The following is a 14531-nucleotide window of genomic DNA, read 5'->3' as shown; positions in this document are numbered from 1 at the left end:
CTTTTTTTCACATGCATACGCAGAACCCTTCTGCTGCCCTCTCTCAAAGTTTCTTCTCTATGCAGGCAACAGTACAGCAGAAGAAAGGAAAAGTAGTTCCCTGATCTCTCACCCATCCCTCAACAGTCGCTTTTTACAAGGAATTGGTTGTGAAAGCATCTCCTAGTTCTTGAAGCGTAGTGGACTATTTATTAGACTCTAAGCCTGGGCCTTTTATTTATTTATTTCGTCCAAATTCCAGAAACTCAACAAAGCTACCTCGGATTAGTCTCCAAAATGCTCAAGCAGTCAGGCAGCATTTTCACGGCCTACCCAATAAATCTCTATTAATACCGCTATTGGGGCAGTAATCTGCGCTGGAGAGTCTACCCTTAGTAGGTTCTCCGCCGGTCAGGCAAGCCACTTGCGTCCCCACAATCCCACTCCTCCCTTGTTATCCGTCACCCCTCCTCTTTATTGCCGCGCCCCTCCCCCATATGTATATATCTTCAACCATCAAGAGAAAATCTCTGGGCACCTCCCCTTTAAGGCTCGGGGCGGTTACACTGAACGGCTTCATGAATGGAGACACGTGACCCAAACATCACGTGACGTGTCCGTGAGCGGCAGCGGCGGACCCCGGACTCTCGGTCCCTCTCTGCGTGGCGGCCTCCCCCTCCCTCCCCGCCCCGGCCCCCCCCCGGCGGCACCGAGCGGAGGGTGAGCGACTGCGCGAGCGGCCTGGGACTCGGTTCCACCTTTGGGAGGGCGAAGGAAGGCTAGCGCCCCCCCTCCACGAGAGAGGGAGAAGGAGGAATTAATGAGGGGGGTCCTTCTGACATAGAAGAGCGGGCATGCGGGGGGGGTCTTTAGGGAACCCTGTCTGTGGTTTTTCTCCTCCTCCAATTTTACCCGGGAATCTTGGGCTCCGCGGAGTTGAGTGTTTCTTTCTTCATGGTGTTTATTTTTTTTAAGCTACTCTTGCAATGTAGGTGGAGACTTATACTGGCAGGAGCATGGCTACCGGCCCCCCTTTTCCACCCGGGAATGGTCTGGCGCGCTCTGGGGGGCGCGCGTGTGAATGGGGGGGGAAGGATAGGTGGGTCTAGGTGAGCAGTCTTCCATAATTCACCAGCCGATCTTCGTTTCCCCTCCTCCTTTCTTCTTCTCTGCTCGTTGACTTCATTTTCTGTTGCTGACAGGTGGGTGGGTGGGTGGGTGGGTGGGTCCCCCCTTTTCCTTCGAGGGGTTTCTGCGGCGTGGGTGGCCGTCTTTATTCCCCATCGCTGTCGTTAACAGGAGACAAATGTTATTGCCACCCAACTCCAACCCCTTTTCCCCGTTCCTTATTGTTGAGCTTTCTTCCCAAGTAGCGGGTATGAAAAAGTAGCTAGGATCCTTCCCACTTATTCTTGGGTTTTCTAGGGCAGGAGCACCCTCTTCCCTACTTAGAGGAGGGGGTAAGCTGCGCCCTCCCTACACACTTGTGGCTGCATGTGACTCTGGGGATGTGCAGCCATGTCTGCCAATGTTAAAGGGCCTGCCATGCTGACTCATCAGGTGTCTGGGTGGGGGAAAGAGCCAGTGTATGTGGGGTGGGGCTCAGGAAGGGGGGAATGGAAGCAGCAGGCAGGATGAGGGGGGTCTAAATCACCTCATGGCACAGCTTTCTGTGTGCAGAGCCCAGACACTGCTGACTCATCAACATGAGGTCACCACTAGGTATATGCTGCACAAAGGGAGGTAGGGGCTGGCTGAAGCTGATGGGACCTGTCAAAAGGGTTAGGTTGGGGAGGGAGGTGACCTGCTGATTCACTTTCTGACAGGGTGATAAAGCAGAGAAGGGTACAAGTTCAGGAGATAGTTGGGAAGGAGATTCACCTGAAGATTCTTCTTGCTACTTGTCTGTATTTTGGTGCATTTAGAATGTTGTGACAACTGTAGCTCTGTGGTGTAAGTCATATAGTGCATTTTTATTTTATTTATTAGATTTATATCCCGCCCTGTCTCCCCGTAGGAGCCCATGTGCAGTGTATGTGTGTGAGGACACAACTGTATGGGGGGAGTGTGTGTGAGAGAAAGAGAGAAAGGGTACTTGGCAGAACTTTTGTGAGAGTCCCTTTCCTAAGCATTTGTGGATTGTATACATGTTCCCCTGGCACATGTATTGTTCACATGTTCTCAGTGCTTTCTCTGTACATGTAGATCTCACCTCTTCTGTTCTGGCTAGCTTTATAGATTTAGTAAAATGGTAGCTCTTGCAAATTATGGCTTTATGGAAATTGGTGCTACTTGTCTATGCTGTCTTTGTCAGACAGGCACAACGTTCCCAAGGACTCTGTGAAGGAGGATGGCATACTATCACACTGAAGTGGGAAGGGCATAGAGTTGCCAATCTGTTTTTTGTGTCTGTACAGCTCTGCTGATTTGTACAATGGAGCACGTATGTGCAACAAGTGCATGTTGTCCTCCTCTGAGTCCTTAGCGGGAAGTTCCCACAGCAAAGCTAGCTGAAGCATGCTGTCATCTACAGCCACAACTCTGGAGGGCATTCTGTCCTCTGCCAGTTTGATAATGACTTAGCTGCTGGGGATTGGGCAACTTAATCAGTATGCCATAGACGTTTAGAATTTGATTAGGTAGAGATGCTTTGTATAACAGATAGCCATGGTTTGATGTATTTTTGACAGAACTGCATAAACTCTTTTTCTTCTGTTTTTAAAATGGTAATGTTAGGAGGACAGAGAAAGTCGATCTAGTCTAATTTCATTGTTTGTAAAAGGATGCTTCAAACCTAGTGCTCCTAACAGACCCATGTGTAGCATGTCTGTTTCCAGGTCTTATTGTAGCAGGACAGAGGATGATGTGCAGCTGTCTTGCTTCTCATTCTGGGGTCTGATGCTGTAATGTGGACAAAGTATCAGCCATTGGCTGTTTAGATAATTGCAATCTTAGGAAGTTTGTGGCAAATAGGAAGTAAAATAATTGTGCTTTGTCTAGAAGCATTAAACTTGCAAATAATGATTCAAAGGTGTGGAGAGAGATGAGCAAGCTCTGTCATTGTTTTTGTTGCAAATATGATGAGCCTCTCAATGATAATAACTATAGGATGCTGGCAGTCTTCAGAAAGTGTGTAGGAAGAGTTCAGATTCCTGATCTTTGGTCCCCCTTGCTTCAGTTCTGCTGAGGAGAGGCACATTCATGTAAACAGCAGTGTTGAGGCACTCTTTGTATAACCATACTGGGCAGATGACCAGGGCCCAGTCATGTCTCCTTTGAGGAGGCAGGATTCTCTAGTGACCATGTGGTACTCTTAAGTCTTACTGTGTAAGCATCTGCTTTCAGGTTCCTTTGCCAGGTTAAATATTCCAATAATTGGGAAGTTACACATAGGCAAGCCACCATAAAACATATGAAAGTCTGTGGACAGCAGAATTGGTACTTGCAGATAGGCACAGTGTAGTGCTGAAACTGCTCTTCCTACTTCACCTGTTGAAAAGCTTCCCATTGCAGGCTGTCCTCCAGCTCCTGGTTCCCCCTTGTCGTAATACCCATCTTCTTTCTCATTCCTTACAGCTGGGCCTCTTGTGATGGGGCTGCCTTTGTTCCTGGGTGGGTGACGTCACCATGTTTACACTAGTTTGATGGCACAGCTCTGTGAATCAGGAATGTTGAGAATGGGGCCTGTGTTGAATCATGCGCTCTGCTGTCAGCTCTGTTGTGAGCAAAGAATTGGCGGTGCTTGTGCTGAGTGCAGGCCTTTTGAGCCTGGCAAAATGTGTTGAGGTTGCACTTTTTCCCTTTGCAGCCGTCGCACTTGGCACTTTCCAGTGTGATCTTTCTTTGGGAAGCTGTCAAAAAGCTGAGAAATCAGCAGCCTGGGGAGTTAGACCAAGTTTCTCTCTGTCTCAGTGCCAGTTCTTGCTGGCTGTCCTCCTTGCATGATGTTTATAAGTCCTGCTTTTGTGGCCAGCAAGTCAGGACTGTAGGTGGATCTGGGGCCATCCCAGTTTATGCTGGGTACAGAACATGATTAAGTTTGGCAGGGTTTCCACTTCTTGGCTGCCCTCTTTTGGCTCTTAAAATCTTTCTCGTGGTGAAAGTTGTGCATGGACTCAGCACACAATACTCCTCCTGATGAAATATTTCGTATCTTATGATATTAGCCTGATATGCTATGGCAAGTTCAAGGTACCTTCATATTTTGACCCATCACTGGTTTTATGGATGTGTCCCATCTTTTCTTCATAGTATAGTCTAGCCCAACAATTTCCTGTGCAATGAAAGAAGCTATGAACAATGAAGACTCTTACCAGGCAGCGTTTGTGTTGTCATCATCTCTCTTTCCAGATGTTAATTAGTAACTTGGCATTCTAAGTATTGATTTTTTAGACATATATTAGAGTCATGGACTTGCCCTATGAGGGGCCTTGCTGAGTTGGCTAGGCACTAAATATGTATACTCTCCCTGGGATATCTGTTGAACATCACTTTATACTAGGTAGTGTGAATCTTAAGATATTCTTACTTGTATTAGGTTTACAGATATAAGATGGGCCTTTGGATTTGCATTTTCTGTAATTTGCAAACATTCACATCACTCTGACATGAGCGCTTGGAATGATGCCTAATACACTCCCACGTGTATCAAATAAAAACCTATAATAAGAGGAGGTTGGCTTTAGAGTATCACTGTTAATACTATGACTCTGTGGCTGTGGGTGACTTTTGTTTACAGTTTTGCTCTTCGAGACCTACGGCCACACATGGTTTTTAAACATTACAGAGTTGGTAAAATGAAAGCAAAAGGAAAAATGAAATGCTGGCAGGAATACTTGTGCAGGCTCCAGCATTTATTTAACCCATATTGAAAGAATGTGATTTTAAAACAGTGTTATGTCAGAGGGAAGCCTTAATCCTATTGCAAGCTCTGTTGTGGGGGATGACAATACTGTGTTCATCCTAGTCTGTTCTCTGAATTAAAAAAGCTTGATTAGAAATCATTCTCTCTTGCCCACATATTTTCAGTATGGTGAGTCCCAATATTGCCTGCAGTCAGGTTGTGAATGGTATAGCACAGCAAGCTAAGTGTGTTTTTCTTCAAGATCAGTAATTGGTTGGAACCTATTTGTCAGTTCCAAAGACAAAGATAAGTTGGTGGGTCCCTTTAGTAAGACAGTTGGGGCCCACTGTGTTAGTGTGTGGTAAGCCTTTAATCAGTGGCCACAGCCATGTCCTTTGGGCATAAGCACTTTGCTTGTCAGCAGTTTTCGATGCTCTAGGAGTATCAGAGTTGTTGCTGCCCTATTAGTGATCTTGGAAAGCGCTGAAGCCATCCCTTCTGGGGGTGCTGCTGGGGGACCGTTTCTTGGCTTTTGCTGACACTAGCTTATCTTAATTCTCTGCTATAAATGTGAACTGATGTTTTATGCATTTAACAAACAAGAACATGGGCTGTGTGGGAGAGGCATTTATTATTCCATGTAAGTGCTGATGATGTGCTTGGTGGGAGGTAGATGTAAAAACATCCCTGTCTGGATGCGCATAGTGACTCCTCTGTCCCTGACACAGCCTTGGCTGCACCAGCAGATTTTCTTCTTGCCTAGGGAACAGCTGTGGCTTCTGAAGTCTTCCAGAGAAGTAGCCAAAGGTATAGTACTTACAGTGCCTGAAGTGTGTGTTATGGGAATGCATGTGACCTGCAAGACACAACACATCTCTTGCAGGGATGCCAGGTCTTCTGTAGTACATTACTACTGGTGCATACAGTTAATTTCCAGGTTGAGTATTTAAGAACACAATGACAAGATTCTGCTTTCTTTTTTGTTTGAGGGATGGGGTGGGTCATTCTGGTTTACACCAACAGTCACACTGGACACCTAGACTTGTCTGCATATGGTGTCTTTTTTATGAATCCACATTTGCATTCTGTTGTAAAACAACTAGAAAAGGAGGTTCCAATAATGTTTGGGAAATTGGAGTCTATTAAAGGTTACAGTTTGTGTTTGGCAGAAAAAAATTGCTCATAAATGTACTTGCTGTTCCATGGTCCTTATGAATTCTGGCAATGCTAAATTTTATTCTCCTTATACTTATACAATGGATGTTAACATTGAAATGTGAAAGTTTAATCAGTAGGGTTCTTTAATTTGTCCTCTGATTCCTAACTATAAAGCCTGATCATACTTTCCAGCCTTATTTCTGAAATTGTACTTGCTAGAAATGTGAGGATCCTTAAACTTTTTTTAAAAAAAGTTACAGATGGCACAGATTTCCTTAGTGACATGCATGTACTGGAAGGTTAGAGCAGTTTGACATGAATCCAGTAAGCCAGTCATCCCCAGTTTGGTGCCCTGTATTTCAACTCTCATAATTCCTGGAACTTGTAGTTTTATTTGTTTAAATTATGTATTCCCCGCCTACTAACTGAAGTTTGTGAGACAGCTTCCAGAATATTTAAAATACAATAAAATAGACAAGTTGCTATGTGTATAATTGAGTGTGTGTGTGTGCGCACGTGTATGTATGCATGCAAGTATGTATGTATGTTTCACCCCAGCCCGGAAATGGCTAGGAAAGTAGCCAGATGTGGAGTATCTGCATTTTAGTCCCAAACATCTGGAGAGCACCAGATTGGGGAAGTTTGGTATACGCTATAGCAAAGCAGTTTTCTAGAATTCTGTGTTTTTACCATCATTCTCTCTTTTCCCTGTTCTCTCCCCGCCCTCCATCCCAATGTCTTACTATTCAGTTTCCCAGACAAGGAACACTTGAGACAGGAGTGGCAATTCATGTGTGCCGGGTTCTATCATAGGGAATATATGAAAACTGCTTCCACACAGCTTTTCTAGTCTATGGGATGCCTGGTAGCTGACTTTGGAGAGACAGGCTGACTTTCTGACAAGCCTCTTGCGCTGCAGTTTCCCGCTTTGTTGTATTATAAGGCATGTGCTGTGAGCAAGGCTGTTAGTATGCTGAGTCAGCATGACTGGCTCGGCACAGCCATGCAGGACCCTGGCTGCCAAGCTATTTTTAAATGTGGCTCTGGCTCCTCCCAGGGTGTTTAATCTCCCCGCCCCCACCCTGCCTCCTGCCCTCCCCTGCCGTTTGCCTCTTAAGTTTTATGGAGAGCTGTGGGGCTGGCAGCGACAGAGGTGGTCAGGAGCTCTTGTAAGTCCCTCACAGTTCATGCTTTGTAGAGCACTTAGGGGCTGGTTCCAGCAGGGAGCCCTGGTCGCTTTAATTGCTGGGCCAGATGAGTAGGTATCTGGACATAAGCACTCTAGAGCTTGAGTTTGGTGGTGACCCCTGGCCATTTTCTTTCTTGCAGAATCTGACTGTGAAGGCTTGCGTGTTATGACGACCCCCAACAAAGGAAACAAAGCCTTGAAGGTAATAGGCAAAACTGGGGCTTAGCTGTCCACGGAGACTATCAGAGCTCCAGAGATACATGTGTTCCCTTCTGCCCTTGCAGGTGAAGCGGGAGCCGGGTGAGAATGGGACCAGCTTGACAGATGAAGAGCTGGTGACCATGTCTGTGCGGGAGCTGAACCAGCATCTGCGGGGCTTGTCTAAGGAGGAGATAATCCAGCTAAAGCAACGCCGGCGGACCCTGAAGAACAGGGGTTATGCTGCTAGCTGCCGGGTCAAGAGGGTGACACAGAAGGAGGAGCTGGAGAAGCAGAAGGCAGAACTTCAGCAGGAGGTGGAGAAGCTGGCCTCGGAGAATGCCAGCATGAAAATGGAACTTGATGCCCTGCGCTCCAAGTACGAGGCGCTGCAGAACTTCGCCCGGACCGTGGCCCGGAGCCCTGTCACTCCTGCTCGGGGCCCACTTGCTTCCAGCATGGGGCCCCTAGTGCCCGGCAAGGTTGCCACCACCAGCGTCATCACGATAGTGAAATCCAAAACGGACGCCCGGTCTTAGTGAAACGAGCACTGCCTGGGCTTGTGTGTGCAGGGCAGTTAGGCACAAAGCTCATCCGGAATCCCCAAAGCACAACCCTCTCCCAGATGGCCTAGCCCACACAGGCATATGCTGGCCTACTTGTCACTGCAGTCCCTTTGTTTTTAGCTTTGTTCTGGTTGGTGTGACTGATGGTAATGCAACCCTTCTGTGTGAGCAGAACCTTCCACCCAGATGTATTCTGGGAACAGACTGAAGGACCTCGGTACTCTAGCCAAAGAGATTCTCAGCAGCAAGGAATAAATTCTTGGGGAGGCATAACCCAAAGGGGCAGAGGTCATAGAAAGTTGGAAGACCTGCTGTCAGTGATGACTTACCATTCTTCCAGGGTTGTATGTCAGCTGTCCAGTCTGCTGCTTGTAAATTGCTTGGTATCAGTGGCTATAATGGGAGTAGTTTGTGTAACCATTTTTCTATTAACATCTAGTTGCGCCTTTTATGTTTAAAGGTGGGATTCCTTAGGACTTTTCCTAAAAGGGGAGGGAAGGGACAAAAATGCAGTTTCCCGGTGTCTGTGCTGCAGAGAAGGGAAAGGAGCCAGGAATGGGCACTGTTGCCAGCCTGCCAGGAAGAAGGCAGGTTGTACCGTGGTGACTACAGGCCAGTTTTGTGCCTAATGTGTTGCACTGAACAAGACCAAAATCACTAGTTGTTTCCTGTGTTTGGAGAGTATCAAGTGTCTCTAGTGTGATGGTTTACACAACAAGTTTATGTGGTTTAAATAGACCTTTATTTAAGAGAGAAACTTTCATTTTAAAGAATTATTAAATGACCTAAGTTTCAAAACTAAAATTGGATGAACTTGTATTTGTCTCCTCGTTAAAGGGTAAGAATATTTCATTGTCATATTCTTGGAGACCATGATAATTTAAAAAGAAAAGAAAAGAAAAAAGTTAAAAGTTTCTCGCTCAGTCTTTGTGGCTCCGAGGTTGTTTTTTATAAAGAGTTATTAGACTTTTATTTATAAATAATGTAGGAGGGGGGGGAGACAAAAAAGGCTAGTCCTGTTTGATATCTTTTTGCAATTGTACCAAAAGTGACTTATTCTTGAACTCCTCACCCGCTTCTTTCGTGCTCCTGTTGTGTTTAGTTGTCTGTGCTCTGAGGTCTTGTGTGGCGCTGTGATGTGATGGTGCCAATGGCCATCTTTGCTGTGTGGATGTCCTGTGAGCATTTTTTTGCTTTTCCTGGGCTGAGTGCAGGGTGTTCTTGGGCATTTCCCAATAGACCTTCTGAAGATTCTCTCTCATGTGCTGCCCTGGGCTCCTGCTGGGAGGAAGGACGGGATATAAATAAAATAACATAATAAATAAATGTTATCTGTGTCTGATGGCATCACTTCCTTGGTCACTGAAGCCTGAGATGAATCGGCTCTTCTAGGGTGTTGCCAAAACTGCTTAATGATAACTTGCAGATAACGTTGCCTCTTCCATCTTGCTTGCATCATAACCCCCAGAATTTGTTTTCTTGCTGATCCTGGGTCTCTCTAAAGGTCAGCGCCAATGTGGTTGGAGAGACTGCCACTCATCATGCAGAAATGTGAAGCAGTGAGTGGAATTGGTAACATATCCAGCTACAGTATTTCCTAAGGCTGGGCTACAGGCAGCATCCATGTAGGTTCACTGTTTGGGAAGAATTCTTTTGATATCAATGCTACAGTCATCTACTTATCTCCTGGCTGTTATTTTCTATTCTTGAGTATGTTGAGAAGTACTTGGGAATCAGAACTGGAAACCCCATAGGGACTAATGAGTGTGTGGTTGTCAGTGTGATCTGAGAATATCCAGCTTTACTGTTTGTTTTTGGATACTTAGAAAGCATCATTGGAAGCCTGGTCCCTGGGTGCTCCAAAGAAGCTCTTACTCCTTCTGGCAACCTGTTCTTTTCAGAGGGAAGGAGAAAAGTTGCCCTGCCTTCTGTGTTACTGCCTGGAAGTGATTGCTTCACCGGGAGCAGGTGGTAATATCGTTAGCAAGAGGGACATGTTGTGACTTTGCCAGTATAAATTTGTTAGAATATCACTCCTGGCGGGCTTTGAAAACCTGGGGCTTTGCCTAAAAAACAGTGGCCTTCAGAGCAAACACAGCTAGTGAATGCTGGCAGAGAACACGTTCAGAACTCTGAACCAGCATAAGAACAATGTTGTAATTGGCAGACAGTTGTGATAACATTGTCAGCAGGATCTAAACACTTGTATGGCTGAGCCTGGGTGGTACAGAATCTGGTGGCTTTTCAAGGTTATATTTGAATAGGTTTGGGTCTCATGGCTAGAGAGAAAAAAACTTAATGGCTGTTTTAAAGCTAAGGTGTCAAATTCATTTATGCTGGAGGGTAACAAAAGAGCTCTGGTGTGGATACACACTTAGCTTTGCTGCAGATTCCACCCAACACTTGCTACTGTATACTGCAAATTTAGATAGAATAGGTAAGGGGCTACTGTTGGCAAGCCAGCAACTTGGTCCTACCTAGGTCATTGGGTTTCTGATCTGAAAATGATTGAATTGTGTGTGGAGTAGAATAGGGGTGCTGTGGGTCAGACTGGGGCTGCAAGACCTGATAAGGCCACAGAGGTTTATGTCCATCATTCCTGGTTTTAGAAGTTTAGAAAACATGGAAGGACTATGTAGGATTGCTGGGTCCAGAGTTTTCCTACCTTTCATTCTTTTATATCCCTCTACCTCTCTATAATTTTCCCTCCATTATTGTGCATATTTTCTTCCCTTTGTTGCCTTCCATTTTCTAGTCCTTGCCAAAGAAATCCAAATTCTGTGAAAACCAAACAATTGTAATTGAGTAAGCAATATTTATACATACTTGTCAAACTAACAAACCACAGTAACATGTAACTTGGGTTTTCTGGTCACCAAATTGACAAGCAAGAGGTGGAAAATGTTAAGTCTACTCGTCATAGCTTGCTTTTGAGAGTTGCATGAAGGGCAGTAATGTGGACTGCTATGCTTACTGATGAGCAACAACTAAACTCTGTCTGACCTCAGTCTGCCTCTTCATTTGCATCAGTGTGCTTCTCTGTACTGTATTTGCTTACAGCCCCATGGAAAGCAGGGTGATGACATCTGTGGTGGTAACACTGATGTTTAAATGCAGCTCGTATGAGAAAGTGATTGAGTGGGGCTGTCTTTCTGGGGTAGAAGTTTCTTTTCAGCAATCCTTGTTGACTCACTTGAATCTATCACGGCCACATTGTCCTAAACAATTCTTAACAGCTCACTGGAGTTGGCTGAGCTTCCATTGCTGCTTCCTGTTACTGAATTGTATACTTATTCTACCTAGATCTCAGATAGCATGAAGGACTTCTACTGAAAGTCTCTCCTTTAGAGTTCCAACTCTTGCTCTTCCCAAGAGTTGAGAAGCTGTCTGCAGCCAGGGTTGTTGGAGGGAGTTGGATGCTGCAGGCAGCTTGGATGCTGCAGGTGTGTTATCAGACACTCTCTGGAAAGTGTGAAGGATGGAAATTAAAATGGTAAATCTTCCAATGCCCAAGGGACCCTTGACACCTCTCATCTTCCTTCACCCAGTTTCAGTTTGTCTCCTTCTACTGTTTATTAGTTCTTCCCATCCCAGGTGCCCCTCTCAAGCCCTTCCCCTTGATTTCTCTTTCTGGTATATAGCATTCAGAGTGTGATGGTTCTTGTTTTCAAGGTGCTTGTTTGTTTGGTTTTTCTGCTGTGAAGGGTGTTGTGTGTTTATTTCTCCTTTTTTATTATGGGGCATTTTGTTTGATGCAACAGGTGGAGAGCTTTGCTTTCTACTTAGCTGCAGAGCAAATCTGTGAAGTATAATTCCGCCCACATGTGGCTTGTGGCAGGGAAGGGGAGGGGGGCTTGTTTATGTCGTGGTGAATTGTGTGAAAGTGATATCTTTGATTATGGAGCAATTATTTTTATTCGGAAAAGGTGAAAGAGACTGCAGGCTAGGATCTAGGGTATTTGACACTTGAGTTTGGGTGGAGACTGCTCAGAGTTTGCACATGGGAAATGTGCTCTCAGATTGAAGAGCTGTGAGTGTGTGAGTGCACAAATACATGGATGCACACACTTCACATGCATTTGTGCATACAAGACACTGCATCTCTGGTATTTCCTCTGTAAAGTGTTCATGTTTGCATCTCTTGTGCTCATTGCACACTCCATAGATGTTGCAAAATGCCCTTGGCAGGGGATTGGACTAGATGACCTTTGAAGTACCTTCCAAGGTACTCTATGATTCTATATTCTCTTCATTCATCACCTTTAAACAGAATTGGTATTCCTTTATATTGATGAAGTTGTACTCAGAATTGTAGCTGTGGTATCTTGTCTTCCCTGCCTCTGCAAGATACAAGCACTTAGTGACCGGCCCCCTCTTCTCACACCTTCTCGATGTCTCAAGCTGTATTTCGTCAATAATAAAAAATTCCTAATGCATAGGAATGGGCCTTTTCTGTTTGATAACATTGCTGCTTCCTCTGACACTTGCAGCAGTTGGTAGCTTTGGCTGCTAAAACAAAATCTTTTTGCCATGTTAAGAGACCAGGACAATATATCACAGCAGCCTTGCTGTGAGCTTCAAGCAGGTTCTTCCAAGGTGAGGATTTAGCTTTTCCTCTCCCATTAGCTGATGTATACAAGCTCTGGACATTTGTGTCTGTCACCTGTATGAATGAGTAGCATTGAGGAGTTGAAGTGAATAGTCTCCTCTTTCCCAATGAAGGTATGTTACTGTCTGGCTAAAGCAAGGGGGGCTGTTGTCTCCAGATGGTTCCAAACTAAATCCTACTTGTCTTTGCTCTTGCCCTCACCTGCAGTTTGTTCTGAGTTTATTACACCCTTTGCCACACAGGAATATTAGGGATACAAACAAGATAAATAAGAATATTCAGAGCACTTAAGGAGATGGGCTAAGGACTGCTCCTTCCCATCCTCTAGATGTTGAGGACAGTCCTCACAAGATAGTGATTGAGATAATAAATAAACTGCTGCTTTAAAATGTTTCTTAAAAGGGGGGAGAGGAGTATTTTGATAAAAAAGAATCTGTCTCCAAAGCTAATAAAACTGGAGATTAATTCTATGTGCCAGGGGTGTAATAGCATATTGTCAAGTCCTGGGGTTCTTCCGTACAACAGGAGAGCCCAACTAATTAATCAGTATTTATTGCTAAATTATTGTCCTTTTTCAATCTGTAGATATAACTGTTGGGGATTTGTTGCCACAGCCCCAGTGGAGGTGTTGTTAATTTATTTATGTATATAGTGTATGTTTGTTGATATGAAGCATTCTTTATTTTGTATATGATCAATAAACATCTTTAAAGAGGCTGGTCCCTGTGATGTTACTGACTTGGCTTGGGTTGGCACACTTGTTTTTCATTGCTGACTGAATCAACTGAGGCTTGACTGTTTGCATACAGTGAACATAACCTTTTTCCTGCTGCAGAAAAAAACAAAGTTGCTTCCTTTTAGGGACTTTCCATTTTAGCACAGTATTTGTGCAGTTATTGCCCATTTATTGCAAGAAATCCAAGTGACCTCTCAAGGTTTCACTTCTTCAGCTATCTCTTCCCCACCACTGGATGCATGTACTATACTTTGTACTAAGTCTTCCTTCAATTAGCATATCTGTTGGTGTTCTGCCTGCTGTGTGGAATTATGTTTCCATTCCTCATGACATCAGATAATCTTTTAATACTTCTTTCCTATTTAAAGAAGAATTTTGTCCCAGTGGTGCTGAATGCTTGGATCATTTCTCTGCTTAAAAAAAAGTTTGAAAAGTGTGAAGTCAATGGCTTTCCTCCCCCACTACCCTGCTATTTTTTAAAAACAATATTTCTTCATTAAAGAGAGAATTCTTTGCTGGTTTTGTACTCTTACTGTCCAAAGCCAGGTTTTACTTTTTTTAAAAAGGGAAATTGCAAGAATTGCCATTTCTTACTAATGCAGGTAAGGTGTTGTACTACTGGACTGGTGCTGGATTTTGACTAGTATTAAGTATATATATTTTAATTGCTTGGGAGGGTGGCCAGCTTTTTGTATGGATATGCCCAATTCCTTCAGCCTTGAGATATTAATAAGAAATGGCTACAATGATAGATACCTCCCCCCAACAATTCCTCTTTTGTGGCTCCCATTGTTGTAATAAACTGTAATAAAAATTCATTGAGTTTTCAAATAGGTCTAAAAAAAGCTTTTTGTACCTATCTATGACCCAGTTTGAAAGAGAGCTCAATTAAAAATAAACCTTGTATAAGGTATTTAGTGTATATGAACCTAACATTAAAGACTTAACCTAACTTGGATTTTAAGGCATTCATGAGGTGTTAATCCAGACTGATTGATCAAAGTTTAGACCAGCTTTTCCATGCAGTCTCTTAGACATCACTCCTTTATACACCTGGCAGTCAGTCCAATTTAATTCTGTGGGACTGACTTCTGTGTAAATGGGCATAAGAACGGGGCCATAAATGCTGTTGCTCTTAATTGTATTTCAGAAACAGGTTACAGCACAAGATAAAAGCCTGTTTCTGCTTTCTTGTATTGGGTGGTATCAGAGCATCAAACTTTCTAAATATCACAGAGCACTTGGTGAACCTG

General features: G+C 44.2%; 1 protein-coding gene across 3 annotated transcripts; it reads left to right on the top strand.

Moving 5' to 3' along the window:
• Nucleotides 1-523: 523 nt before the first annotated feature.
• On the top strand, nt 524-13257 carry MAFG (MAF bZIP transcription factor G). 3 transcript variants are annotated; one of them, XM_061615932.1, is made up of 3 exons: nt 524-699; nt 7310-7371; nt 7454-13257. In XM_061615932.1, exons 2-3 carry the CDS (start codon nt 7336-7338, stop codon nt 7904-7906), a joined length of 489 nt encoding a protein of 162 aa, XP_061471916.1. In that variant the 5' UTR covers nt 524-699; nt 7310-7335; the 3' UTR covers nt 7907-13257. The 3 variants fall into 3 exon arrangements, with proteins under 3 accessions (XP_061471916.1, XP_061471917.1, XP_061471915.1); XM_061615933.1 differs by lacking the exon at nt 524-699 and adding an exon at nt 1637-1932; XM_061615931.1 differs by lacking the exon at nt 524-699 and adding an exon at nt 3413-5629.
• Nucleotides 13258-14531: the final 1274 nt, after the last annotated feature.

This window comes from Rhineura floridana, chromosome 3 (assembly GCF_030035675.1).
Source record: "Rhineura floridana isolate rRhiFlo1 chromosome 3, rRhiFlo1.hap2, whole genome shotgun sequence".
NCBI lineage: Eukaryota > Metazoa > Chordata > Lepidosauria > Squamata > Rhineuridae > Rhineura > Rhineura floridana.
The sequence above is the reverse complement of the archived record's forward strand: the minus strand, read 5'-3'. Positions and strand labels throughout refer to the sequence as shown.